Consider the following 26,190-nt stretch of genomic DNA (forward strand, 5'->3'; position numbering starts at 1 on the left):
GTCAATAGCGATGTAAATTGAGACAAGCTAGGAAGTGTCACAGGTGTGGACTTCTACAGAAGCATCAAGTGGCTTGCAACTCATGGCGAACCTATGACTCAATGTCCTCCAAAATGTCCTGAACCTTGCTCAGGTCTTGCAAATTGGGGGCTGTGGCTTCCTTTATAGACTCAATGCATCTCTTGTTGGATCTTCCTCTTTTCCTGCTGCCTTCAACTTTTCCAAGCATGATGGTCTTTTCCAGTGACTCGTCTTCTCATAATTTGACCAAAGTACGACAGCCTCCGTTGTCATTTTAGCTTCTAGGGTCAGTTCAGGCTTGATTTGATCTATAACCCACTGGGTTTTTTTGGCAGTCCGCCGTAATCCGTAACACGCCTCCAACACCACAGAATGCATAATTAACTTATGAATTAACTTATGAAATTGGCTAAGCAAAGTGAAGGTGGTATTGTGTGGGACGACTTATGGCGACCATGTACGGTTTTTCAAGGCAAGAGACAAACAGATGCGGGTTACCTTTGCCTGCCTCTGTATAGTGACCCTGGACTTCCTCAGCGATTTCCCAGGGCCGAGCCTGCTTCACTTCCGAGATCACGCTAGCCTGGGCCACCCAGGTCAAGGTGGTGGCACATCTAGGCGGGCTTTTTAAAAGTACGAGACAAACTCAGCGCTGTCAGTTTCACAAGCAAAATTCGACCACCGTACCAAAGTTCTTAGTGTAGTGTTGGAAAAGAGAAGTTTGGTCATGTTCTTACTCCTGCTTTGGGTAGTGATTTAAGGACAGTGCAGAAACCAAGCTGGCAGACATAGGGACTTTTCTCCACCTTTAGCCTTCCACTTGTTTTATCACCGAAAACAAATATCAAGCCTATCAAGCAGTGGTGGGGAGGTAGTTGTGAATTTCCTGCACTGTGCAGGGGGTTGGACTAGACCCGGCTGGTCCCTTCCAACTCTACAATTCTAGTATGCTCCATACCGTTCCCCCCCGCCTGAACACACACAGAACAAGCCAGAAGCGAGTAAGAACAGGCACCTTAGAGGGTATTGCACATGGCCAAAAAAAGTCACCGTCATAACTGAATAGTGGGTGTAGATTTTGCTGCCTGAGCAGCTAGAGGTTCTGGGCAACGGCTGGGAGTAGGTAGACAGTAGGGGGAGATGCCCCCAGAGCATTATACCGCTGCTTGTGAAGAATTATTAAAGTTAATCATACTGCTATATTTGGCCATAGAATAGACTGAAGCCAGAGAGGCGTGTTTGGAGCGGTGGACTCTGATCTGGAGAACCGGGTTGGTACCCCCACTCCCACACATAAAGCCAGCTGGGTGACCTTGGGCTAGTCACACTCTGACCCCCCACCTCCCTCACAGGGTGTCTGTTGTGGGGAAGGGAAGGGAAATGTGATTGTAAGCCGGTTTGATTCTTCCTTAAGTGGTAGAGAAAGTCGGCATATAAAAACCAACTCTTCTTCGTTGCCACTATTTGAAGCGAGATGTCCATTGAACTCATGTGTTGTGGGGAAGAGTCGAAACAGACTAGAATATTTTTTTCTTAATTCTTTGATGATTTGTGGAGAGCTTCTAGCAATATGGGATCCCGGCGCACGCTTTCCAGCCCAGTTAACATCTCTGCACATGCGGGAACGACCCCTTCTTTCCACAAAATCCACCACGGCTCCCTCGTTTGCAATACGTTTAGAAAATAAACTGGCACTTTTTATTCTCTGCAATAAAACACAGGGTTAATAATAAAATCGCGGGGGTTAATGTTGAAAGAAGCCCCACCCTTTCCCTACTGTGGTAGGGGAAAAAAACAAGTCAGCCATGTTAAGGGGGGGGAGAGGGAAGTGGAAATTAGCACTGTAAAAAATAGACTTTTAAGCCAAAGCCCCTGGAATCAGCGCTGGTCATTATATACATCTGTGGAACGAGCCAGCGAGCCCTGGTCCTGCGAAACCCTGGAATTAGCCTGGACACGCAACGCAACACAACACACAGCCTGTTAGCAATAGTGTCAACCCTTCCACCGGGGGGGGGGAGGAGGGGTTTCCCCATCTCTCGCAAGGAGTCCATTGGAATGTCATTCTCTACCACCAAAGATGGCGCGCGCCAAAGGCTCCCGCTCGGCTCAGCTCCGAGGAGGAGAACGGTGGCCTGTCCACGGCTTGGTGCGGTGACGGTGCCGCCGCCGGCCGTTGCTGCTGTAGGAGTGCTGGGCGCTGCTTCTCGTCCAGTTCAACGAGCGGTGGTTGGCGCTATACCCGTCGGCCTGCTGCTCCGAGTCCCAAGGGGACTGGCGGCCGCTCCGCCCGCGGCGGGCATCCTGGTCTCGGTTGAGCTGGTGCCAGTAGCTCTCGCAGATGCCCAGGGCAGATGGGGCCTGTTGGGCGATGGCCCCTTCGAGCAAGGCACGGGGCAAGACATGTAGGCGCACGCGGCGGAGCGTGTGGCGGAAGCGGTTCTCGGTGCCGACACACTGGTAGATCCCGCTGTCCGTGGGGGTCACTGGGCCCAAAAGCACACCCTGTAGCGTCCGCAGGAGCACGCTGTCCCGGGGCAGCTAGGTGGGGGGAAAGAGCGCATGATTAGAAGTTCAGTTCTTGACATCCCCCTTAACCAGCGTTCTCTTGAGGATCTTGCTGTGGTGGCAGTTTGTACTTTAGCCTGGCTCTCAGGGCTGGTGCTACCATTAGGCAACCTAGGCAGTCGCCTAGGGCACAGACCTCAGAGGGGCGCAGAACTGGCCCGAGGAGCAGTCGTCTTGCTTGTGGGCTTCCTAGCGGCAGCTGGTTGGCCCCTGTGTGAACAGACTGCTGGACTTGATGGACCTTGGTCTGATCCAGCAGGGCTTTTCTTATGTTCTTATGTTTTAAACAGATTAGTTTGTTGAAAAAAAGATGCAACTGACTATTTTTTATTTAAGTATAGAATATAGTGCTATAGCATATAAGAACAGTGCTATAGAATATAATTAATTATGTCTTATAAAAAGTTTTGTGCTTTAATTTTTTCCCCTATAAGACATCTGTTTTTGAAAATTGGTTAGCGGTTGGGGGGGCACAAGAAGTTAGCCTTGCCTAGGGCACAAAAATGACTGGCACCGGCCCTGCTGGCTCCATATACAAAAAAAAGGAAGAAAAGGAGGAAGAAACCCAACCATAAAAAACCAAGAACTGGGTACCCAAAGTTGGGTGGAAAAGACAAAATAATCATAAATATATTTCATTTTAAGACCAGACGTGTTTCAGCCCTCAGGCCTTCATCAGTGGTTAAATAATACCCATTTAAAGCACACATGATTATTTACAAATATCTCAATATATGCAGACAACTATATACCAGCCCAGGCATGTGTGTAGGGTGTTAAATAAATTTCAACTTATAAAGCCCTCTAGTTGGAGTGCTTGCAAGTTGTTCTATACTGTATTGGTCTCCCGCATCCTGTGCTTAACACCTTGTCTTAGAAAGCATGCTTCCTCCCCAGAACATCCCAATTTGTCCACTGAAATGAATTCAGTTGTGGAACTCCCTGCCCCAGGACTTGGTGATGGCAGCCACCTTGGAAGGCTTTAAGAGGGGAGGGGAAACGTTCATGGAGGAGAGAGCTATCCATGGCTACTAGTCAAAGTGGATACTAGTAATGATGCATACCTATTCTCTACAGAGGAGCATGCCCATTGTATCAGGCGCTGTGGAACACAGGCAGGAGGCAGGATAATGCTGCTGCAGTTGTCTGGTTTGTGGGCTTCCTAGAGGAACCTGGTTGGCCCCTTTTTTAACAGACTGATGGACTTGATGGGCCTTGGTCTGATCCAGCATGGCCTTTCTTATGTTCTTATGGAGCTATCTGTGGCTACTAGTCAATGGATGCTGGTCATGATGCATCCCTATTCTCTCCAGTATCAGAGGAGCATGCCTATTGTATTAGGTGCTGGGGAACACAGGCAGGATAGTGCTGCTGCAGTCGTCTTGCTTGTGGGCTTCCTGGAGGCACCTGGTTGTCCCCTGTGGGAACAGACGGCTGGACTTGATGGGCCTAAGTCTGATCCGGCAGGGCTTTTCTTATGTTATGAATTGAAAAATAAAGTTTTTTTGGGGGGGAAGCGATTTTCCCCTGGGTTTCCCCAGTTCACATCTCTGCAACCCAAAAGACACTGCTGTCTGGAGTTTCCCTTACTAAGTGAGCTAAGCCAGGAGGATGGTGTGTGCCGACGGACTCGATTTTATTCGCAGTAGAATGCTGAAGAGGGACTTACCACCTTGCGCTTGTCAGAGCCGTCCGTTTGCACGAGCCACTTGACAGATGCGTGAGGAGATCGTGGTTCGCACTCCAGAAACACACTCCCACCTTCCAGGCCGTACTGAACCTGCTCAGGTAACTGCTGTTCTACTAGGATCCAAAAAAAGAAAAGAAAAAAGAATAAGGCGAAGAATAAAAACAGGGCTCCTTGAGCCCAGTGTCTGTGTTACAATTCTCTCCAAAACTGCACATATGCTGCTCTACATTCTACCCTGAGGGGCACAGCCAAAGTATTTTATCACCCCCTTAAAAGGCACGCCCATTCCGTCCCGGCTGCGTGGCTGCACCAACCAGCTCTAATCCAAATGCTCACTGCCCTGCTTTAGGGAGATGCGGGTCACCACCCTTGCCGCTGTTGGCTGGGACCAAGCTGAACCCTTACGGTGCATCGATTAGGTCAGCGTAGTGCAGTGGGGAAGAGCGGTTGATCTGAAGAACCGGGTTTGATTCCCCCACTCCACCACATGAGCAGCAGACTGTAACCTGGTGAGCTGGATTTGTTTCCCCACTCCTACACATGAAGCCAGCTGGGTGACCTCGGGCTAGTCACAGCTCTCAGCCCCAACTAACTCACAGGGTGTCTGTTGTGGGGAAAGGGAAGGTGATTGTAAGCCAGTTTGATTCTTCCTTAAGTGGTAAAGAAAGTCGGCATATAAAAACCAACTTTTCTTTATTACATTGCCCAAATCCGCTACATGGGTGTCCAGCTACACAACATTATGCCACCCTTCAACCAGGTCCCGCAGGCATTTTGACAAGCACTAAATCCTAAGAGTCACAGAGGCATAAGGTTAATCTCTTTAGTTTCTTCGATTTCAAAAAGAGAACCCCTCCTTTGGAATGCTTGGAAACAGATTTAAATTCCTGTGCCCATAATAGTTCTAATCCAGCAGAAAACGGGGGAGGGAAGCAAACTTCTAAAGGTCTCTTGAGCCTGCTATGGAAGATCAAGGATCACAAGGCAAAGGTCCAGAGGTGGGGGAAGCTGTCGTCAAGTCACAACTGAGTTATGGCAACCCTGTAGGGTTTTCAATTAGGCTGGTTTGCCATTGCCCGCTTCTGCGTAGCCACCCTGGACCTCCTTGGTGGTCTCCCATCCAAGCACTAGCTAGGGAAGACCCTGCTTAGCTTCTGAGATTTAACAAGATCGGGCTAGTCTGGGCTACCCAGGTCAAGGCAAGAGATGAACAGAGGTGGTTTGCCATTGCCTGCCTCTGCTTAGCAACCCTGGACTTTCTTGGTGGTCTCCCATCCAAGTACTAACCAGGGCTGACCCTGCTTAGCTTCTAAGGTCTGATGAGATCGGGCTATCCTGGGCCATCCAGGTCAGGGTGAAAGGTCCAGTATGGTACTCTCCATTTCTACACATGGGTGTGAAAGTTGGACAATAAAAAAAGCTGACAGGAAGAAAGGTGATTTGAAATGTGTTGGAGGAGAGCTTTACAGATATCCTAGACTGCCAAAAAGACAAATAAGTGGGTTCTAGATCAAATCAAGCCTAGAAGCTAAAATGACTAAATTGAGGCTTTTGTACTTCTCGTCACATTATGAGAAGACGAGAGTCACTGGAAAAGACAATCATGCTAGGAAAAGCTGAAGCTAGCAGGGAAAGGGAGACTCAACGTGAGATGGATCGACTATAAAGGAAGCCACGGCCCGCAGTTCGCAAGACCTGAGCAAGGCTGTGAACGAAAGGATGTTTTGGAGGTCATTAATTCATAAGGTTGCCATAAGTCGGAAGTGACGACTGCCCATAAAGCACAAACACAGATCAAATCAAGCCTGAACTGACCCTAGATGCTAAAATGACCAAGCTGAGGCCATCGTATTTTGGTCACATTATGAGAAGGCAAGAGTCACTAGAAAAGACCGTCATGCTAGGAAAAGTTGAAGGCAGCAGGGAAAGAGGAAAACCCAACATGAGATGGATCGACTCTATAAAGGAAGCCACGGCCCTCAGTTTGCAAGACCTGAGCAAGGCTGTCAAAGACAGGACATTTTGGAGGACACTGATTCATAGGGTCGCCATGAGTCGGAAGCGACTTGACAGCACACACACACACACACACAAGCCCTGGGACCTATTCTCAGGAGAGTGTAGAGAGACTCACCCTTGGCATTAAAACCCCTGCACTGCCTCAGGGGGTCTCCGTATTTGATGTCCTGACGCCGACTCCTCCTGCACAGGAAGAAGAACATAAGAATATAAGGAAAGCCCTGCTGGATCAGGCCTCAAGTCTGTTCACACAGGGGCCATCCACGTGCCTCCAGGAAGCCCACAAACAAGATGACTGCAGTAGCATTGTCCTGCCTGTGTTCCACAGCTCCCAATATCATAGAATCATGTAGAGTTGGAAGAGACCACCAAGGTCATCTAGTCCAACCCCCTGCACAATGCAGGAAATTCCAAACTACCTCCCCGCATACACCCCCTGTGACCCATACTTAATGCTCTCCTTTTTTGAGAAAATATGTTAGGCATGTTCCTCTGATCCTGGAGATAATAGGTATGCATCATGACTAATATCCATTTTTACTAGTAGCGATGAATACCGTTCTCCATGAACATGTCCAATCCCCTCTTCAAGCCTTCCAAGTTGGCGGCCATCACCGCATCCTGGAGCAGGGAGTTCCACAATTTAACTATGCGTTGTGTGAATAAATACTTCCTTTGATCTGTTTTGAATCTCTTAACCCTCCAGATGACCCCACATTCAAGTATTAAGAGAGAGGGAGAAAAGCTTCTCCCTGTCCACTCTTGTCATACCATGCATAATTTTATAAAACTCTATCATGTCTCCCCTTAACCGCCTTCCTTCCAAGCTAAACAGCCCTAAGAGACCAAGTGTAGTCCTTTCCCACCACAGGGTCCTTCCTGTGTTGTTTTTTTAACAGCAACACCAATTGGTGCTTGAGTTCATCCAATTTTTACTGATTGAGCCGGGGTCAAAGGCGCCTAAAGACAGTAAAAGATGAAGACCCTTGAGAGCATATAAAACAACGAACAGTCATTACCAAATCAAAGGAACCAGTCTCTTCCGCAAAGATACAGATCAGCTTTTGTGCAGTTGAAGTCACTGACTTTTCACCTCGACGAATGCCCGGCAACAGTCAATTCCTGCAGCTTCTTACTCACACGGTTGTTTAGGGGGTCTGTAACTAGCGGCTCTAGAGCCAACTGTGGCTTTAACAAGGAAACCACATCCTTAAATTAAGGTATATCAGAGGGGTAGTTGGGACGCTGTGCTAGATAACAAATATGTGAAAGTGACGGGTTTTACGGGATTAAAGATCTTCTAAAAGACGCTTCACAGCCAGAGATCCAAGCGCAAACCATGCACAGATTTATGCCAGTACCCTAAAACAACCATACAGGATACTCCTGCGTATATTTTAAGTGTGAGGCCTCACGTCTCTCACTTCCTAATAAAGGACTTGCAATAACCAGTGTTTGGGCTGCAGAAACTTTATGGGATCATTAACGTGTCAATTAGCAGTACTATTATATCTGGCAAAGGGAGCTTTGACTCTTGAAAGCTCATACCCCGAAAATCACATTGGTCTCTAAAGTACTACTGGACTGGAATCTACGAGTAATATTAAGTTGCATATTTTTAGTTACGCAACTAGACTCTCTTATACTGGCTTGTTAAATTTTGACACAGTTTGGCTTTTTAAATTGTAAAACGTTGTGGACCCGATTTAGATGTTTTATGTTCTCTCATCTTTCCCTGTGCATGTTTTTTCTCTTCCTCTCAGTCATGATCCGTTCCAATTTCCTTTTTAGTATCTCTCTTAATTTTTAACCTTCAGAGTTACATACTCTCCAATCTGATTTAAGGAGGTCTCCGCCACCTTAAAGGCAGGGAACAGAGGGAAGCGATCTTCCCCTCACTTCAGCAGAAATCCTGGAAGGTAAAAAACAGAAAAGGCGCTGGACCCTTATGGGTCCAATCCTTCCCACATATCCCTGAAAGAGAAACAGACATCTGTGGCCATTTGAGCCGCAGTTTTTTTTATCGCACGTGGGAAAACATGAAAGTTCCTAGATCACAGATTAGCATAAATAGGTAATGTGATGTTGAGTCACTCTAAGAATCCAGGGGGCATGAGAAGTTAGCCAGGGGGCATGAGAAATTAGCCAATCAGGCTTGCTTTCACAACCGCAAAAGTACTGTCAGTGTTCTCTCCAAGACGTACCTTTTAGCCGTATGGCTGTAACGAGCACATCGCTGCCCATCCCAAGCACAATACGGGTCTCGGGCCAGGCAGCAGTCAGCGCAAGCTTCCCCATATTCACGGCACCGATGCAGGCTCAGCTGGGAAACACCCACATCGGAGGAAACATACAGCTGTTGCTGCAAAAGAGAACAGGCCAAGTGAGCCGCAGAAGCTAGGAGCTGAGCCCAGAGACTGTCCCGTCGATCAAAGAAGCCCATTTGCTGGGCACACGAGACAGGGCCTTTTCAGTGGCAGCCCCGCAATTATGAACAACCTCCCCAGGGAGGTGCGCCCGGCCCCCTCACGTTTGATCTTCAGGAGGCAGGTGAAGACGGTTTTATTCAGGACTGCATTTAGTTTAGTCGCATTCCTGAGTAGTGATTTTAAAATGTTGGTTTTATGTTTTTGAGGTTATTTTATTTGATGTGTTTTATCTATGTTTGTAAGCCCCCTCGAACTCCATAAGGAAGAAAGGCAGTTAATAAATGGTTTAAGTTTTAAAAAATCCCAGTTCCCAGGTAAAAAAGCCAGTGAGGTATCATGGTTTGCACACTGGACCTTTGGAGGCACCAATCCCTGCAATGCCATAAAGCTCTCTGGGTGACCATGGCATTGTCAAACACTCTTGGCCTAGCCTACCTCACAGGGTTGTTGTGGAGAAAAAGGGAGGCGGGAAGAACAAGGTATGCTATTCTGAGATCTTTGGAGGAATGAAAAAGCAATAAGTTAAAAGCAGGGGGTTCCCCAACCCTTTTGAGCCTGTGGGCACATTTGGAATTCCAACGCGGCATAGTGGGCACAGAAACAAAATGGCTGCAGCAAGAGGCAGAGCTGGCCACAATACATTTGACACCGCTTAACTTCAGTAACACAGTGCAGATCCTTGTGCTGTGGTAGCAGCTGCTGCCAAAGCAACATTTATAAAATCTGTACAGCCAATCAAATCTGCAATAGTCCATCAGGAGCTTTGCTGGGCAAAAGCCCTAAAAGAAAGCACTTCCTAAAAATACTTGGCGGCCAGCAGAAAAGGTGTCAGCGGGCGCCATGTCACCCATGGGGACCCCGGGGGGGGATGACTCGCTCCCTTTGCATACCTGGGGACAGGGACCTTCAGCTACCTGCCTTCCTTTTCTAACATTCAGCCAGTATACTTTTATAAATATTAATAATACATTGAAAAAAATCTTAACCTGACCACATAAAACCTCAAGGTTTAGACAAGGTGCAACAGAACAGTATTATAATTTGATAATCTGGTTATGTATACAGTAAGAGGTGATCATAGTCCATTTAATTTCTGGTGTATTTTGATAAACTGTTTCATGAATGATTCCTGCGCACCTCAATTTTAGCTGTTCGCTGAACAAAGGTGACTTGCAAATACGATCATAAATCAACCTGGCTGCTACCACTGTGTTTAATTCTTGACATTTTCTTAAGATGTTCTTCTTTACAAAATAAAGAAAGAAGCTTTCTGATCCAGAAGGATTTGGTTATATTCAGTGCTTCCCCAAGGATGGTAGCGATTAATTTCCAGTAAGCAATTGCTCTTTTACTATTCCTCCATATGCGCAGGAAATCAGTAGAGCTAGTGTAGTGTAGTGGTCAGAGCGTCAGCCTAGGATTTGGGAGACCCAGGTTCAAATACCCCCTCAGCAGTGGAAGATTCCTGGGTGACCTTGGGCCGGTCATGCAGTCCCAACCTAACCTACCTCACAAGGTTGTTGTTAGGATAAAACCAGAAGAGAGAATAATAACGAAATGTGCTTTGAGTGCCCAATAGGTAGAAAGGCAGGGTATAAACCAAGTAAGTAACCTGTGGCTCAGAGCTGTAAACTGCAGTACCGCATTCAAAAGCTCTGCTCATGACCTGAGTTCGATCCCGACAGAAGTCGGTTTCAGGTACCCGGCTCGAGGTTGACTCAGCCTTCCATCCTTCCGAGGTCGGTAAAATGAGTACCTGGCTTGCTGGGGATAAAGTCTAGACGACTGGGGAAAGCACTGGCAAACCACCCCATAAACACAGTCTGCTTAGTAAACTTTGGGATCTGACGTCACCCCATGGGTCTGGAATGACCCGGTGCTTGCCCAGGGGGACTACCTTTACCTTTTAAAATAATCTACTCCTGTCCTCATGTTAAAAACAGCAACAGCCAGAACTAGGTTTTCTATATTTTCGCGATGCACCATGGGGACAGAGATCCCCGGGAAGATGTCTCCAGTGGTCAAAGAACCCAGAAAGTGGTTGTTCTTCTTCACTGCTTGGCAACACGTACCCCCAACCTACCCGTTTAGAGGATATCCACAGTGTTTTCACCGGGGCAGGAGTCTGCAGGGAGAGAAGGAGAAAACAGTTTAGGTCGGGGATGGTAACCCCAGGGAGGCTGGTCTAGAAGCCGAGTTCCCACTCACCCTAAAAACCTCCACCTCTTCCAAGGTCAGCTCTTCCAGGACCCCGTGCTCCTGAGGCAGCACAATCACCTTCTGCACTGTGCCCCGGTCTGGAGGAAGAAGACCAGACGTCAGCCAGAAAGCCCCCTCGGGAAATAAAACTCTCCGCCTCTCTCCCCCTTTCGGTCTAGCACAGGTAGACTGTAATACTAGAATTAAGCTAAGGGGCAAAAGAAACACAGGGCAAACCAGAGGAATAGGGTTGCCAGCTCCGAGTTGGGAAATACCGGGAGATTTTGGAGTGTAGACTACACTAGTATCCCATGGGAACTTGTTGACATTGCTGTGGCTTAATATTGAACCTTAGTGGACTTTGTTATGTTTTGGAATTACCATGGAATGGATGATATAATGTGGGGCTGAAGAAACCAAGGTGAAACGGCCGTCCCCCATCTTTTGGATTTATACCTAATGGATATCCTATGGAATTTATCATCTTTGAAACATTAAGAAGAGGACTTTTTTGCCTGTGATATTTCATTGTGACTTCTTGTACTTTAATGTAAATATTATTAGTCACACAGTTGCTAGGTTTACTTGCTACACATTGTTTGTCCTTTGGCTTTATCACTTATTATATATTTGTTTGTTATAACTTGGCTCTGTACATTTGTGTACCATTCACCCGTGCTTAGTACCGGGAGGTTGGCAACCTTATCAGGAAGGCACGTCCCCCCCCCTCACCTGGAGGCTGGCAACCCTAGAAGTATGTCAATTTAAAAAACTGAGTTCAACCAAGGATGAACGTGAATCAAGACAAAGTGTCTGTTCACACAGTGGCCAACCAGGTGCCTCTAGGAAGCCCACAAGCAAGACGACTGCAGCAGCATTATCCTGCTTGTGCTCCACAGCGCCTAATATAATAGACATACTCCTCTGAGACTGGAGAGAACAGGCATGCAGCATGACTAGTAGCCATTTTGACTAGCAGCCATGGATAGCCCTCTCCTCCATGAATATGTCCACTCCCCTCTTCAAGCCTTCCAAGTTGGCAGCCATCACCACATCCTGGGGCAGAGAGTTCCACAGTTTAACTCTGTGTTGTGTGAAGAAATACTTCCTTTTATCTGTTTTGAATCTCTCACCCTCCAGCTTCAGCAGATGACCCCGCGTTCTGGTATTATGAGGGAGAAAAGCTTCTCCCTGTCCACTACACACCATGCATAAATTTATACACCTCTATCATGTCTCCCCTTAGCCGCCTTCTTTCCAAGCTAAACAGCCCTAAGCGCTTTAACCGCTCCTCATAGGGCAGTTGCTCTAGCCCCCTAATCACTTTGGTTGCTGTCGTCCGGAGATCAGCTATAATTCCAGGAGATCTCCAGACCCCACCTGGAGGATGGCAACCCTATTAAAAGTTGAAGGAGATATGGATTTATGTTGGAAATGCGGAATGGAAAGAGGCACTTTTATGCATGTATGGTGGATATGTAAAAAAATTAAAAGTTTTTGGAAAAAAGTTATTAGGGAAACTAATAATTTGATTAATGGTAGAATAAAAAGAAAACCTGCATTTTGTCTATTGGGAATTCCACAAAAAAATATGTGTAATATTGACAGGGTTATTTGTCAATATAGTTTTGCTGCTGCAAGAATTGCAATAGCTAAAGTTTGGAAGCAAGTGAATAAACCTTCAATTTGTGACTGGAGAGAGAAATTATGGATGTATAGAAGGATGGACAAATTAACCGAATTCCTACATGGAAAAGATATGGAAGAATTTAAAAAAACTTGGGCAAAGGCCATCACATATTGGGATAAACTGGCAAAAATGGATTTTACTACTTTAATTAGTGAGTTATAGAAGCTAGTTTTAATATCTTTATATTTTACTGTTAATAGATATTTTTAAAACTGTTAACACACTTCTTCGGAAGTCGGGTCACTTTTTTAAGGTGGGTGGAGGATCGAAGGGGTATCTTTATGGTCTTTATAATTTTGTAACTACGAATGTATTAATAAGTATATACAGATACTCTTTTGTATTTTCTTTTGTTATTTTTTTACATTATTTTTTATTGTATTTGTTTGTTTTTTTGTTTTATGTTATAAAAATTAATTTAAAAATTTTTAAAAAAAGTTGAAGACTGACTGGGGAAAAAAAACAGAAGTTGTGAATCTCCAGCACCATATCCCCAGCTAGTGCCCTCCTGGAGCGAAAAGTCTGGGCATACCCGTGCCGAGAAAGAGCACCTCATATCGCCCGTCCACCGCATCCACCAGGTCGACGGCCAGTGTGGTGAAGCTGTAGGGCACGTTGGTTCTCACCAACACGGGGCGGCGCTGCAGGGGGTAGACGGAATTGTACATCAGAGGATGGTTCCGCACGAAGGTCACCAGCTCGTCGGAGAACTCCCGCGTGGAGCGAAGCCCCGGGGTGAAGGTGCCACCCGGGCACTGAAAAAGAGAGCCGGGGAGAAGGTCAGAGCCTAGACACACGCTGTCGCACAATGCCGAACGATGCACTTTGAACCCACCCTTTAGCGATCGTTTACAATTGGATACTGCCGTTTCACGCAGTAAAATCCAGATGCGACGTGCAATTCAAAGTGCATGATTTGGCATGTGTGAAAGCGCTGTTGGAGACACCTACAACAGACAGCTGTTAGAAGGAAGAAGAGGAGTTGATTTTTATATGCCGACTTTCTCTACCTCTTTAAAGAAGAATCAAACCAGCTTACGAGCTCCTTCCCTGGAGTCTGATCTGGAGAACCGGGTTTGATTCCCCACTTCTCCACATGAGAGGCGGAGGCTAATCTGACGAACAGGATTTGTTTCCCCACTTTTCCACACGAAGCCAGCTTGGTGACCTTGGGCTGGTCACTCTCTCCCAGCCCCACCTACCTCAAAGGGTGTCTGTTCGTGGGGAGCGAAAGGGAAGGGGATTGTAAACCGGTTTGATTCTGCCTTAAGTGCTAGAGAAAGTCGGCATATAAAAACCAACTCTTTTTCTTCTTCCTCTCCACCCAACAGACATCTTGTGATGTAGGTGAGGCTGAGAGAGCTCTAAGAGAACTGAGACTAGATTCAGGTGTAGGAGTAGAGAAACCAACCTGGTTCTCCAGATTAGAGTCCACCACTTTTAACCACTACACCACGCTGGAGATAGCTGAAAGTTGGAAGACTGGTTCATTTGAAAAAGACTCTGAAGACTTTTATTTGTTTACTTACTTCATTTATACCCCACCTTTCTCCCCAAACTGGCTTACATAGTTCTGCTCGCCTCCATGCTATCCTCACTGCAACCCTATGAAGGAGGTTAGGCCGAGAGCATATGGCCGGCCCAAGGTCACCCCAACAAGCATCCATGGCTAGGGTTGCCAACCTCCAGGTTCTAGCTGGAGATCTCCTGCTATTAAACTGGTCTCTAGCCAATAGAGATCAGTTCCCCTGGAGAAAATGGCCACTTTGGCAATTGGACTCTATGATATTGAAGTCCCTCCCTAAACCCTGCCCTCCTCAGGTCCCACCCCAAAAACCTCCAGGTATTTCCCAAACTGAAGCTGGCAACCCTAATACTGGGTCTCCCAGAGTGTTGTCCAACACTCTAACCACTACACCACACCGTAATTTTGTGGGGAAAGCATCACAGAATCATAGAGTTGGGACCACCAGGATCATCTAGTCCAACCCCCTGCACAAGGTAGGAAATTCACAACTAACTCCCCCTCACACCCCCAGTTACCCCTACTCCATGCCCAGAAGATGGCCAAGATGCCCTCTCTCTCACGATCTGCCTACAGTCATAGAATCAGCATTGCTGACAGATGGCCATCTAGCCTCTGCTTCAAAACCTCCAGGGAAGAAGAGCTCACCACCTGCCAAGGAATCCTGTTCCACTGAGGAACCGCTCTGTTAGAAAATTCTTCCTAATGGCTAGATGGAAACTCTTTTGATTTAATTTCAACCTGTCGGTTCTGGTCCGACCTTCTGGAGCAACAGAAAACAACTCGGCACCCTCCTCTCTATGACAGCCCTTCAAGTACTTGAAGATGGTTATCATATCCCCTCAGTCTTCTCCTCTCCAGGCTAAACATACCCAGCTCCTTCAACCTTTCCTCATATGATTTGGTCCCTGGACCCCTCACCATTTTTGTTGCCCTCCTCTGGACACATCCAGCTTGTCTACCTTTCTTAAATTGAGGTGCCCAAAACTGAACACAGTACTCTAGGTGAGGTCTAACCAAAGCAGAGTAAAGCGAGACCATCACTTCATGTGATCTGGACACTATACTTCTGTTGACTGGGGCGGGAAATAAAGCATCAAGGGTTTGGACTATAAGGGTGGGGGGAGGAGATTTTGGGTGACTCACAGCTCCCGGACGGGGGTAGGGTACGCGTCCTGTGTACGGCCCCCACTGGTAGTTGTGCCCTTCCTTGTGGGCAAATGGTCCGTTGAAGACCGTGCGTATGTCGGCCATGGAATAAACGCAGACGGCAGAACCCCGGAACACTGACCTTGGGGAAGGGAAGCGGAGAAATGGAAAGTTTAGGCCTGCAGTTGACTGCACGCGTCACTCTTTGCGGCTGAAATCCCTTTAACTTCGCGGACACTCACCCCAAAGTGGAGAACACCCCGTAGAGCAGCGGGTGCTTCTCATCCTGGGTCGGCAGCAGGAAAACATCACCTGGGCACAGGAATAAGAACATAAGGAAAGCACTGCTGGATCAGACCCAAGCCCATCAAGTCCAGCAGTCTGTTCCCACAGTGGCCGACCAGGTGCCTCTAGGAAGCCCACAAGCAAGACGACTGCAGCAGCATTGTCCTGCCTGTGCTCCACAGCACCTAGTATAATAGGCATGCTCCCCTGATACTGGAGAGAAAAGGCATACATCATGACTATTACCTATTTCGATTAGTAGCCCTGAATACCCCTCTCCTCCATGAACATGTCCACTCCCCTCTTAAAGCCTTCCAAGTTGGCAGCCATCATAACATCCTGGGGCAGGGAGTTCCACAAGTTTATCTGTTTTGAATCTCTCACCCTCCAGCTTCAACAGTCACTGAATGCAGACACCGAGCATCTTCTTTATTATTGTTTAATTAAAACATTTATACCCTGCCTTTCCTTGTGGTTCATGGCAGCTTACAATAATAGTAAAAACATCCCCAGCCAAAACCACAGATACGCCCCAAATCCCTCCCCCCTTAAAAGATGCCTGCCGAGTCAAACCCTCTCCAAAGCCCTGGCCAAGAGGCAGGCCTCGCAGCGCTTCCTGAAGATCTCCAAGGAGGCGGGGGGGGGGGGGGCTCACCTCATCAGGAAGCCCATTCAACAGAGCCGGAGCCACGAAGGAAAAGGCCCCGTGCTCTGGTTGTTACCAGGCAGGCCACCCTCTGTTGGGATTGCCAACAGATGGCTGCCTGCTGACTGTCGATGGCACACAAGGACATGTGGAGAGGGGCGTATCCTTGAACACATGGTTGATTTGAAAACATGAAGTTGCCTTATACTGTCTCAGTCCCTTGGTCCATCAAAGTCGGTACTGTCTGCTCAGACTGGCTACTCAGACTGCCCGGGTCTCAGGCAGGGGTCTTTCACATCACCTACTCACCTGGTCCCTTTAACTGGAGATGCCGGGGATTGAAACTGGGACCTTCTGCATGGCAAGCAGAGGCTCTGCCACTGAGCCACGGCCCCTCCCCATCTTGCAGCGCACGGATCGGAGCGACCCACCCCAGCCTAGGCCCAAACCCCGTCTCCCAGCTGCCTCAACCGCCTGCTCGAAGCCGTTTGGCCTAAACTTTTATCTCAGCCCTGGCGACAGAATTCCCGATTCCCATCTCTCCCTATCTCCCTCTCACTAAACAAAACGTATTCCACAAAGCTGGAGTCCAGACTTTAGCCCTGGTTCTCCGTTTCCCTGCTCTGGCCATGGGGGGTACACTCCTGGACAGCAGTGCGTGTGAACAAGATCTTGGGGTACGGGTGGACCGTAAGTTAAATATGAGCAACCAGAGTGAGGCGGCGATTAAAAAAAAAGCTAATGCGATCTCGGGGCCCAACAACAGAGGCATAACGTCCAAATTGCAAGATGGCACAGTTCCGCTGCACAGGGCATTGGACAGGCCGCACCTGGAGTATTATGTGCAGTTCTGGAGGCCTCCCTTCAAAAAGGACGTGGACAGAACCGAGCGGGTACAGAGGAGAGCAACGAGGAGTATCAGGGGCCTGGAGACCGAGCCCTACGAGGAAAGGCTGAGGGACTTGGGAATGTTGAGTCTGGAGAAGAGGAGGTTGAGGGGGGACAGGATTGCTCTCTTTAAGTATTTGAAGGGCTGTCGCTTAGAGGAGGGGCAGGGAGCTGTTCCCGTTGGCAGCAGAGGACAAGGTTCAAATTGTGGGCGGAAAGGTACCGGCTGGATATGAGGAAAAACATTTTTACAGTAAGAGTCGTTCAGCAGTGGAATCGGCTACCTAGGGAGGTGGTGAGCTCCCCCTCCCTGGCAGTCTTTAAGCAGAGGCTGGACAAGCACTTGTCAGGGATGATCTGGGATGATCCTACATTAAGCAGGGGGTTGGACTAGATGTCCTCTATGGCCCCTTCCCACTCTATGATTCTATGAATACATCCTTTGCCCATTGCCTGGAGTCCCCTCCCTGCCCTCCAAGACCAAATTTCCTCTCCCTTCTCCTTTGCAAACAGGGCCTCGTGCATAGGGTTGCCAACCTCCAGGTGAGGTCTGGTGCTCTCCTGGGGTTCCAACAGCAGACTACAGTCATCAGTTCCTTTGGGGAAATAATGGCTGCTTCGGAGAGTGGATTCTACGGCATTATACCCCGCTGAGGTCCCTCCCCTCCCCCCAGACCCAGCCCCTTCCAGGCCTCACGCCCAAACCTCCAGGAATTTCCCAAGTCAGAGTCAGCAACCCGACTCACGCAGCTCGTCGAAGAAGGTCTCCACGCCGTCTTCTCCGACCACAGAGCAGACGAGGCGAGCCTTCAGGAACGTGGTCCACTTGTTCACCAAGGAACGTTGTCCCCCGTCGTCGTTCTGAAAAGGGGGGGGGAAAGAGCCCCATTATCCAAAGGGTCTGTGTCCTCTTCCTGCCGAAAACAGAGCGGCTCCTAGGATGCGGGGAACGGCCAAGCGTCCGTTTGCGCCGACTTCTCCGGCTTCGGACCAGGAGCAGGCAGCAACAAAGGAAAGTTTCACGTGAAATATGGAAATAAAATCATGGGAGAGGCAGAGTCACAGAACTCTGGAGCTGGAAAGGGGTCTCGAAGGTCATCTATTCCCCCCCCCCGAGCTGCAGGAGTTCAAACGCTAGATGACTGCCCAGTCTTTGCTTGAAACAGTGCTTTCCTTCATCTGTCTTCACAAGGGGCAGGGGCCGTGGCTCAGTGGCAGAGCATCTGCTCGGCATGCAGAAGGTCCCAGGTTCAATCCCTGGCATCTCCAGTTAAAGGGACCAGGCAAGTAGGTGATGTGCAAGACCTCTGCCTGAAACCCTGGAGAGCCTTGGAGAGGGGCCGTGGCTCAGCGGTAGAGCCTCTGCTTGGCATGCAGAAGGTCCCAGGTTCAATCCCCGGCATCTCCAGTTAAAGGGACTAGGCAGGCAGGTGATGTGAAAGACCTCTGCCTGAGACCCTGGAGAGCCGCTGCCCGTCTTGAGTAGACAATACTTTCATGGATCAAGGGTCTGATTCAGTAGAAGGCAGCTTCATGTGTTCATCACAGCTGCCATTTCCCTCAGCTTTGCCTCAAGGAAAGACCCTCCCAGCACGGTCGCTCACCAGGCAAACCCGTCCCACCCGGGCGAGCACGGCAGGCCCCACGGAGCCCTCCAGCGCTTTCTCGCGGAAAAAGAAATACAGCTTGTCATCGTTGTGGTCAGAGCTGTCGGGAATGACGTGGGCATGGAGGAAAACAGGATCTGAGACGGAGAGAGAGAGAGAAAGGTTGTTACTTTGGTTCACCACTTGGTGGCACTCGAGAAAAACTTTAAAAAGGAGAAGAGTTGGGTTTTATATGCCAACTTTCTCTACCACTTAAGGGAGAATCAAACCGGCTTACAAGCACCTTCCCTTCCCCTCCCCACAACAGACACCCTGTGAGATAGGTAGGGCTGAGAGAGCTCGAAGAGAACTGTGACTAGCCCAAGGTCACCCAGCTGGCTTCCTGTGTAGGAGTGGGGGGGGGAGAAATCCAGTCCACCAGATTAGCCTCAGCCGCTCCTGTGGAGGAGTGGGGAATCAAACCCGGTTTTCCAGATCAGAGTCCACCGCTCCAAACCACTGCTCTTAACCACGACACCACGCTAGCGGTGGCCAATGGTTTTGGTCCCTCCCACAAACCAAGTCCAAAGGATGAACAGTCATCAAGTTCAGTGCACACTAACAACAACGGGTTTGCTCCACTGCAGGATTTCCATGGATGTGAGAAGAGGGCTCTCTTTCCACCACAAACACCTGACTTCCCCTCCACACACACACACAAACTGCACACAGGGGGGTTTCTGGTTTGCAGCGGGGGGGCAGAGGAAGCCATGGTCCAGGGATGGAAATCCTTTCCACTTGCAGAAATCCCCGGCGGATCCAAAACAATATATATCCAGCCCCCCTTGGGTCTTGAGTAGGGTTGCCAACCTCCAGGTACTAGCTGGAGATCTCCTGCTATTACAACTGAACTCAGCCGATAGAGATCAGTTCCCCTGGAGAAAACGGCCGCTTTGGCCATTGGACTCGATGGCACTGAAGTCCCTCCCCTCCCCAAACCCCGCCCTCCTCAAGCTCTGCCCCCAAAATCTCCAGGTATTTTCCAACCCGGAGTTGGCCACCCTTGTCCCTCCATCCACACCCTGTCAAAGTTCCAGTCCACCGGTCCCCCATTTTGGCATTCCCTAGCTGCCAACTTGGCCTCACGGTTATTTTTGTTATCAGCGTATTATTTCTCCATCTTTTAAAAAAGCTCTCAAAGTAACTTACAAAAAGGAAATCCCAGAAAGGCAGCCCTGGTTGCGGGATGCAGCAAGAGAGAAAAGAGAGAGAGAGAGAAAATCTTGTGGCATCTTAAGGACGATCACATTGACTGCGGCGTAGGCTTTTGACGGTCCTCGCCTGGATGGCCCAGGCGGCAAGATTTGTTTCAGTCCTTATATCCCTCCAACACTAGATATATGCTGCTCAAGATCAATTGATCAAGGAGCTTCTAAGGGATAAAAGGAAAGGAAAAGGATGGCCCAGGCTAGCCCCGAACTTGCAAGCTAAGCAGGGTCTGCCCTGGTTAGTACTTGGATAGGAGACCTCCAAGGAAGTCCAGGGTTGCCATAAAATGGATACTAGTCATGATGCATACCTGTTCTCTCCAGGATCAGAGAAGCATGCCCATTATATTAGGTGCATCAGAACGCAGGCAGGATGGTGCTGCTGCAGTTGTCTTGTTTGTGAGCTTCCTAGAGGCACCTGGTTGGCCACTGTGTGAACAGACTGCTGGACTTGATGGGCCTTGGTCTGATCCAGCGAGCTTTCCTTATGTTCTTATGGAGGATGGGGCTATCCATGGCTACTTGTCCAAGTGGATACCAGCCATGATGCATACCTATTGTCTCCAAGACTAAAGGAGCATGCCTATTATATGAGGTGCTGTGGAACACAGGCAGGATAATGCTGCTGCAGTTGTCTTGTTTGGGGGCTTCCTGGAGGCACCTGCCGGACTTGATGGGCCTTGGTCTGATCCAGCAAGGCCTTCCTTATGTTCTTATGGAGGATGGGGTTATCCTTAGCTACTAGTCCAAATGGATACTAGTCATGATGCATATGGTACCTATTCTCTCCAGGATCAGAGGAACGTGCCTATTATATTAAATGCATGAAACACAGGCAGGATAATGCTGCTGCTGCCGTCATCTTGCTTGTGGGCTTCCGAGAGGCACCTGGTTGCCCGCTGTGTGAACAGACTGCTGGACTTGATGGACCTGGGTCTGATCCAGCTTGGCCTTTCTTATGTTCTTATGCCATGCAGAGGCAGGCAATGGCAAAACCGCCTGTGAACGTCTCTTGCCCTAAAATCCCCAAGGCAAGGGTCCCAACCTTTTTGAGCCTGTGGGTACCTCTGGAATTCTGGCAGCGTGGCGGGCACGGCTACAAAAGGGCTGCCACAGGAGGTGGAGCCAGCTACAAAATGGCTGCCGCCGCTTACCCACGGTAAGATCTTTGTGCTGTGGTGGCGGCGGCTGTCAAAGCAACATTTTAAAAAAATCTGCCCAGCCAATCAGACCTCCAATGTCCAATCAGAAGACTTGCTGGGCAAAATCCCCACCTGGCCCCACCCACTTTTTAAAAACACTCAGTGGGCATGAGGATAGGCGTCAGCGGGTGCCATAGCGTCCATGGGCACCACACTGGGGACCCCTGCCCTGTAGGGTCACCTTAGAACCATAGAATCATAGAGTTAGGAGGGACCACCAGGGTCATCTAGTCCAAACCCCTACACAATGCAGGAAATTCACAACTATCTCCCCCACACACCCTCTCAGTAACCCCTACTCCATGCCCAGAAGATGGCCAAGATGCCCTCCCTCTCATGATCTGCCTAAGGTCATAGAATCAGCATTGCTGACAGATGGCCATCTAGCCTCTGCTTGGAAACCTCCAGGGAAGGAGAGCTCACCACCTCCCGAGGAAGCCTGTCCCACTCAGGAACAGCTCTCACTGTTAGAAAATTCTTCTTAATGTCTAGACGGGAACTCTTTTGATTTAATTTCAACCCGCTGGTTCTGGCAGCAGCTCGGCAGCGCTTCCCACCACCCATCTTTTGAAGATTTTAGCCTTCCAACAGCAATAGCCCATGAAAGCTTACGCCACAAAAAAACTGCCAGTGTTTAAAGGTAACCAAACAGCATGTTCAAACAGCATGTTCAAAGTTACTTAAAACAAACGAATACACAATTCTCTATTATGCCTTTGACATTCATGGGCTCCTGCATCAGCTAATTGCCCCGCCGTTCGGCCCAAGGTGGAATGCCTGGCCTTCAAACAGTCCTACCGTAGAGCCAACGGGAATCGTGTTGCTCGGTGCGGACGGCTGGGCGCGGCCCCATGGTGCGGAACAAGGCGGCGTCGGTGCCCATGAAATCCACGTGCACGCCGGCGTACAGAGTGTTATCTGAGCGGGCGAGAAGAAAAAGAAGAGTTGGTCTTTATGGTTAAGAGCGGTGGTTTGGAGCGGTGGACTCTGATCTGGAGGACCGGGTTTGGTTCCTCCACTACTCCACCCGAGCGGCGGAGGCTAATCTGGTGAACTGGATTTGTTTCCCCGCTCCTCCACACGAACCCAGCTGGGTGACCTTGGACTAGTCACCCTCTTTCAGCCCCACCTACCTCACAGGGTGTCTGTTGTGGGGAGGGAAGGTGATTGCAAGCCGGTTTGATTCTTCCTTAAGTGGTAGAGAAAGTCAGCATATAAAAACCAACTCTTCTTCTTCTACCTTTTTAAGGAGACTCAAACTGGCTTACAAAGAGGAAGGAGTTGGATTTTATATGCCAACTTTCTCTACCACTTAAGGAAGAATCAATCCAGCTTACGATCACCTTCCCTTCCCCTCCCCACATCAGACACCCTGTAAGGTAGGTGAGGCTGAGAGAGCTCTAAGACAGCTGTGTCTAGCCCAAGGTCACCCAGCTGGCTTTATGTGGAAGAGTGGGGAATCAAATCCGGTTCTCCAGATCAGAATCCACCGCTCCAAACCACCGTTCTGAACCACCACACCACGCTGGCTTCTTGGTCGCTATGCAGAGGCAGGCAATGGCAAACCATCTCTGAATGTCTCTTGCTTTGAAAACCCTACCGGGCCGCCATAAGCTGAGGCTTGACGGCTCTTTCCACCAGCACCGATAAAAATGTTATAGCGTGGATTTTGTTGCGTGTTAACTATGCCCTGCCCTGTGTGTGCAGAATACTCAGACTTCATGTATAGTGGAGGACCTGCGTCGGGGGGCCACAGGTCCTCACTCAAGGGGACTTACTGACAAGGACGGCCATGCTGTGCTGCCGTGGGTCATACGGGCATTTCCCCTTTCCCGGTTCCAGCGAACGAGGCACCATTCGGAAGAGGTACTCCTTGCAGGGAGGGAGGGGAAGAGAGAAGAGCGTTTGGGCATTCGCACAGAAACTTACCAGGCGCTCAAATACTATGAAAATACTTTACAAACTACTAGCTGATAAGGACCCTGAGACAACCGAAAACGTGGCAAAATTTCTGAAGAGAGTAGTTAACCGATGGGAATCTAGTCAAAAGCAGAATCACAACATTAAGGAATGATTTATATTAATTTTATTTTACTCTAACCTTTATCCTTTTATATATTGCAGATTGTACTATGCAAATAAAGGTATTTGAAATTTGAATATACTGCTTCACTTATTCAGACTTGATGACATCTTTATGACTGGGATACCTTGATCAGTGCCCCATAGTGTGCTAGAAATCCATCATCTCCCCATTCAAGAGGGTTTTATGAAAGGAATTACATTTTTCAGATTTACTAAAGCCTAAAATTGAAAAGGAGCCACGTGGCGCAGAGTGTTAAGCTGCAGTATTGCAGTCAAAAGCTCTGCTCACAACCGGAGTTCAATCCCAACAGAAGTTGGTTTCAGGTAGCCGTCTCAAGGTTGACTCAGCCTTCCATCCTTCCGAGGTGGGTAAAATGAGTCCCCGGCTCACCAGGGGTAAAGGGAAGATGACTGGGGAAGGCATTGGCAAACCACCCCGCAAACAAAGTCTGCCTTGGAAACGTCGGGATGTGACGTCACCCCATGGGTCAGGAATGACCCGGTACTTGCACAGGGGTCCTTTATCTTTTAAAATTGAAAAGGAACACCTGGATGGTGTTTTTATAAGTAAACTTTATATTTTATAAACACCGCTTGTACTCAGTCATAAAGATTGTTGTACTGACATATATTTGAATACCTGTAGGTCAAGGTAAAGGTCCCCTGTGCAAGCGCCGGGTCATTCCTGACCCATGGGGTGACGTCACATCACGACGTTTACTAGGCAGGCTTTGTTTACGGGGTGGTTTGCCAGTGCCTTCCCCAGTCGTCTTCCCTTTACCCTCAGCAAGCTGGGTACTCATTTTACTGACCTCGGAAGGATGGAAGGCTGAGTCGACCTTGAGCCGGCAACCTGAAACCAACTTCCGTTGGGATCGAACTGAGGTCGTGAGCACAGCTTGGACTGCAGTACTGCAGCTTACCACTCTGCACCACGGGGCTCCTTATTTGTATACCTGTATAATGGTATAATTGCATTCTGGATTTTAATGGATTTAGACCACTGAAGAAGGCCACATGGCCGAAACTCGCTTGGTCTTAGTTTGGATCTAATGGTTTGAGTCTAATTGTGTTTTACGTTCATATTTTTAATAGAAATATAGAGGCTATAATAGGGCTGTATACAAGTTATTGATTTTTGTCTGTAATAAATTCATTATACAACCTTACCCCATTCAGCCTCTAGGCCCAGTCTAGGGTTACTTGAACACGTGATGCTGCCTTCTACTGAATCAGACCCTCGGTCCATCCAAGTCAGTATTGTCTACTCAGACTGGCAGCGGATCCCCAGGGTCTCAGGCGGAGGTCTTTCACATCACCTACTTGCCTGGTCCCTTTAACTGGAGATGCCGGGGATTGAACCTGGGACCTTCTGCATGCCAAGCAGAGGCTCTACCACTGAGCCACAGTCCCTCTCCCCTGGTTGCCAACCTCCTGGTAGGGGCCTGGAGAGCTTACACCTGATCTCCAGATAATAGAGATCAAATCCCATGGAGAACACGGCAGCGTCGGAGGGTGGCAATATATTCTGCCGAGCTCCCTCCTATCCCCAAATCCCCCCTCGTCCCCTCCAAACCTCCAGAAATTCCCCAAGCCAGAGCTGGCAACCCTAGCCCGGTCTCCTTCACCATCCCGTCTTCAGGGGTCCCCGCTTACTTCAGAGCGCCAGCCACGGTTGATGAGGCCACAGACGGGGTGGTAGGCACTTGTTCCACAGGCGTAGATATGCGTGCGGTTCAGCGGTTCCATAAGTCGTATGTAGTTGAAGCATTCGCCCTGGGGAGTAGGGAGAAGGCAGAACCGTGAAGAGCTGCAGCACTCCCAACTCCCCACCGGGACGGAGTAAACCCCACCCCATTTTCCTCCCCCTACCATTCACCCCCGAGAGCCAGCTTCGACAGGCAGGGACCCCTATTATCAGCTTGGCCGCCATAAGAGTTCACAGTCCTGGAACGCACAAGTTCTACGGCTCTGCACGATTCAAGGGACCGCCACTCACCCACTGGCCCTTCCCAGCCAAGCGGCATTCATTCCGATGGGTTGGTAGTGCCGGCCAATGGATCTGGAAGGAAAGGGGAAAGGGGGCTTAAAAAAGGTGAAGCCATTCTCCTTCGTACCGGTCGGCCTTCCCGAGAACACCGGTCACTTCCCATGGCCCTTCTAAGGAGCCATGAGTCCCGGGTAGGGTGGCCAACGTCCAGGAACTAGCTGGAGATGTCCTGCTATTACAACTGATCTCCAGACGACAGAGATCAGTTCCCCTGGAGAAAATGGCCGCTTGGGCAATCGGACTCTATGGCATTGAAGTCGCTCCCCTACCCAAACCCTGCCCTCCTCAGGCTCTGCCCCAAAAACCTCCCAGTGGTGGCAAAGAAGGATCTGGCAACCCTAGTTCCGGGTATCAGCCTCCAACCCTTGCCCACTGTGTCTTGTTACCCTGTCTTGTCCTAGGATGCTTGTGTGGGGCTGCCAACTCCAGCTTGGGAAATTCCTAAGTATTTGGGGGTGGGGCCTGGTAAAGGTGGGATTTGTGGAGGCGAGGGACCTCAGCGGGGTTCCACCCTCCGAAGTAGCCATTTCCTCCAGGCGAACTGATCTTTGTTGTCTGGAGACTGGCCGTCGTTCCCGATCTCCAGGTCCCACCTGGAGGTTGGCAATCTCATGAAGCTTGTCCCCCCACCCACCCAACCTGGCCACCCACAGCTGGAAAAGTAATAGTGGAATCTTTGGTCCAACCTGTCGGGATTCATCCCAATGTCCTTGCAGCCCCCCCCGAGACTTACAATCAGCGGCTCTTTGTTGATATTGTGCAGGTCTAAGGCCACCAGGTAGTCTCGGGCGCCCAGGTAGAGCCGTTCTTGGTCCTGGTCCATCAGCAAGATCCGATAGTCGCTGGTGTTGAAGGCAAAGCTGAAGGGGCGGGCGGTGCGGGTCTCCAGC

At 49.2% G+C, this 26,190-nt stretch overlaps 1 protein-coding gene across 1 annotated transcript; it reads right to left on the bottom strand.

Moving 5' to 3' along the window:
* Nucleotides 1–2,081: 2,081 nt before the first annotated feature.
* Nucleotides 2,082–26,190, bottom strand: LOC130478764 (semaphorin-3F-like). The gene is made up of 16 exons (XM_056850977.1): nucleotides 26,034–26,190; nucleotides 25,250–25,312; nucleotides 24,907–25,026; nucleotides 22,944–23,037; nucleotides 21,964–22,083; nucleotides 18,714–18,853; nucleotides 17,856–17,970; nucleotides 15,533–15,602; nucleotides 15,288–15,432; nucleotides 13,149–13,371; nucleotides 10,936–11,024; nucleotides 10,811–10,852; nucleotides 8,503–8,660; nucleotides 6,414–6,481; nucleotides 4,259–4,392; nucleotides 2,082–2,562 (listed from the first exon to the last, which is right to left on the bottom strand). Exons 1-16 carry the CDS (start codon nucleotides 26,121–26,123, stop codon nucleotides 2,131–2,133), a joined length of 2,103 nt encoding a protein of 700 aa, XP_056706955.1. The 5' UTR covers nucleotides 26,124–26,190; the 3' UTR covers nucleotides 2,082–2,130.

The sequence above is a fragment of the Euleptes europaea genome, chromosome 1 (assembly GCF_029931775.1).
Source record: "Euleptes europaea isolate rEulEur1 chromosome 1, rEulEur1.hap1, whole genome shotgun sequence".
In the NCBI taxonomy this organism is placed as follows: Eukaryota; Metazoa; Chordata; class Lepidosauria; order Squamata; family Sphaerodactylidae; genus Euleptes; species Euleptes europaea.

Excerpts from the sequence above, each read along its gene's own strand:
- LOC130478764 (XM_056850977.1), bottom strand. The coding sequence starts at position 26,123 with ATGGACCAGGACCAAGAACGGCTCTACCTGGGCGCCCGAGACTACCTG. Across the intron at positions 25,313-26,033 it reads TCAACAAAGAGCCGCTGATT|ATCCATTGGCCGGCACTACC; the intron begins GTAAGTCTCGGG and ends CTTTCCTTCCAG. Across the intron at positions 10,853-10,935 it reads AAGAGGTGGAGGTTTTTAGG|ACTCCTGCCCCGGTGAAAAC; the intron begins GTGAGTGGGAAC and ends CTCTCCCTGCAG.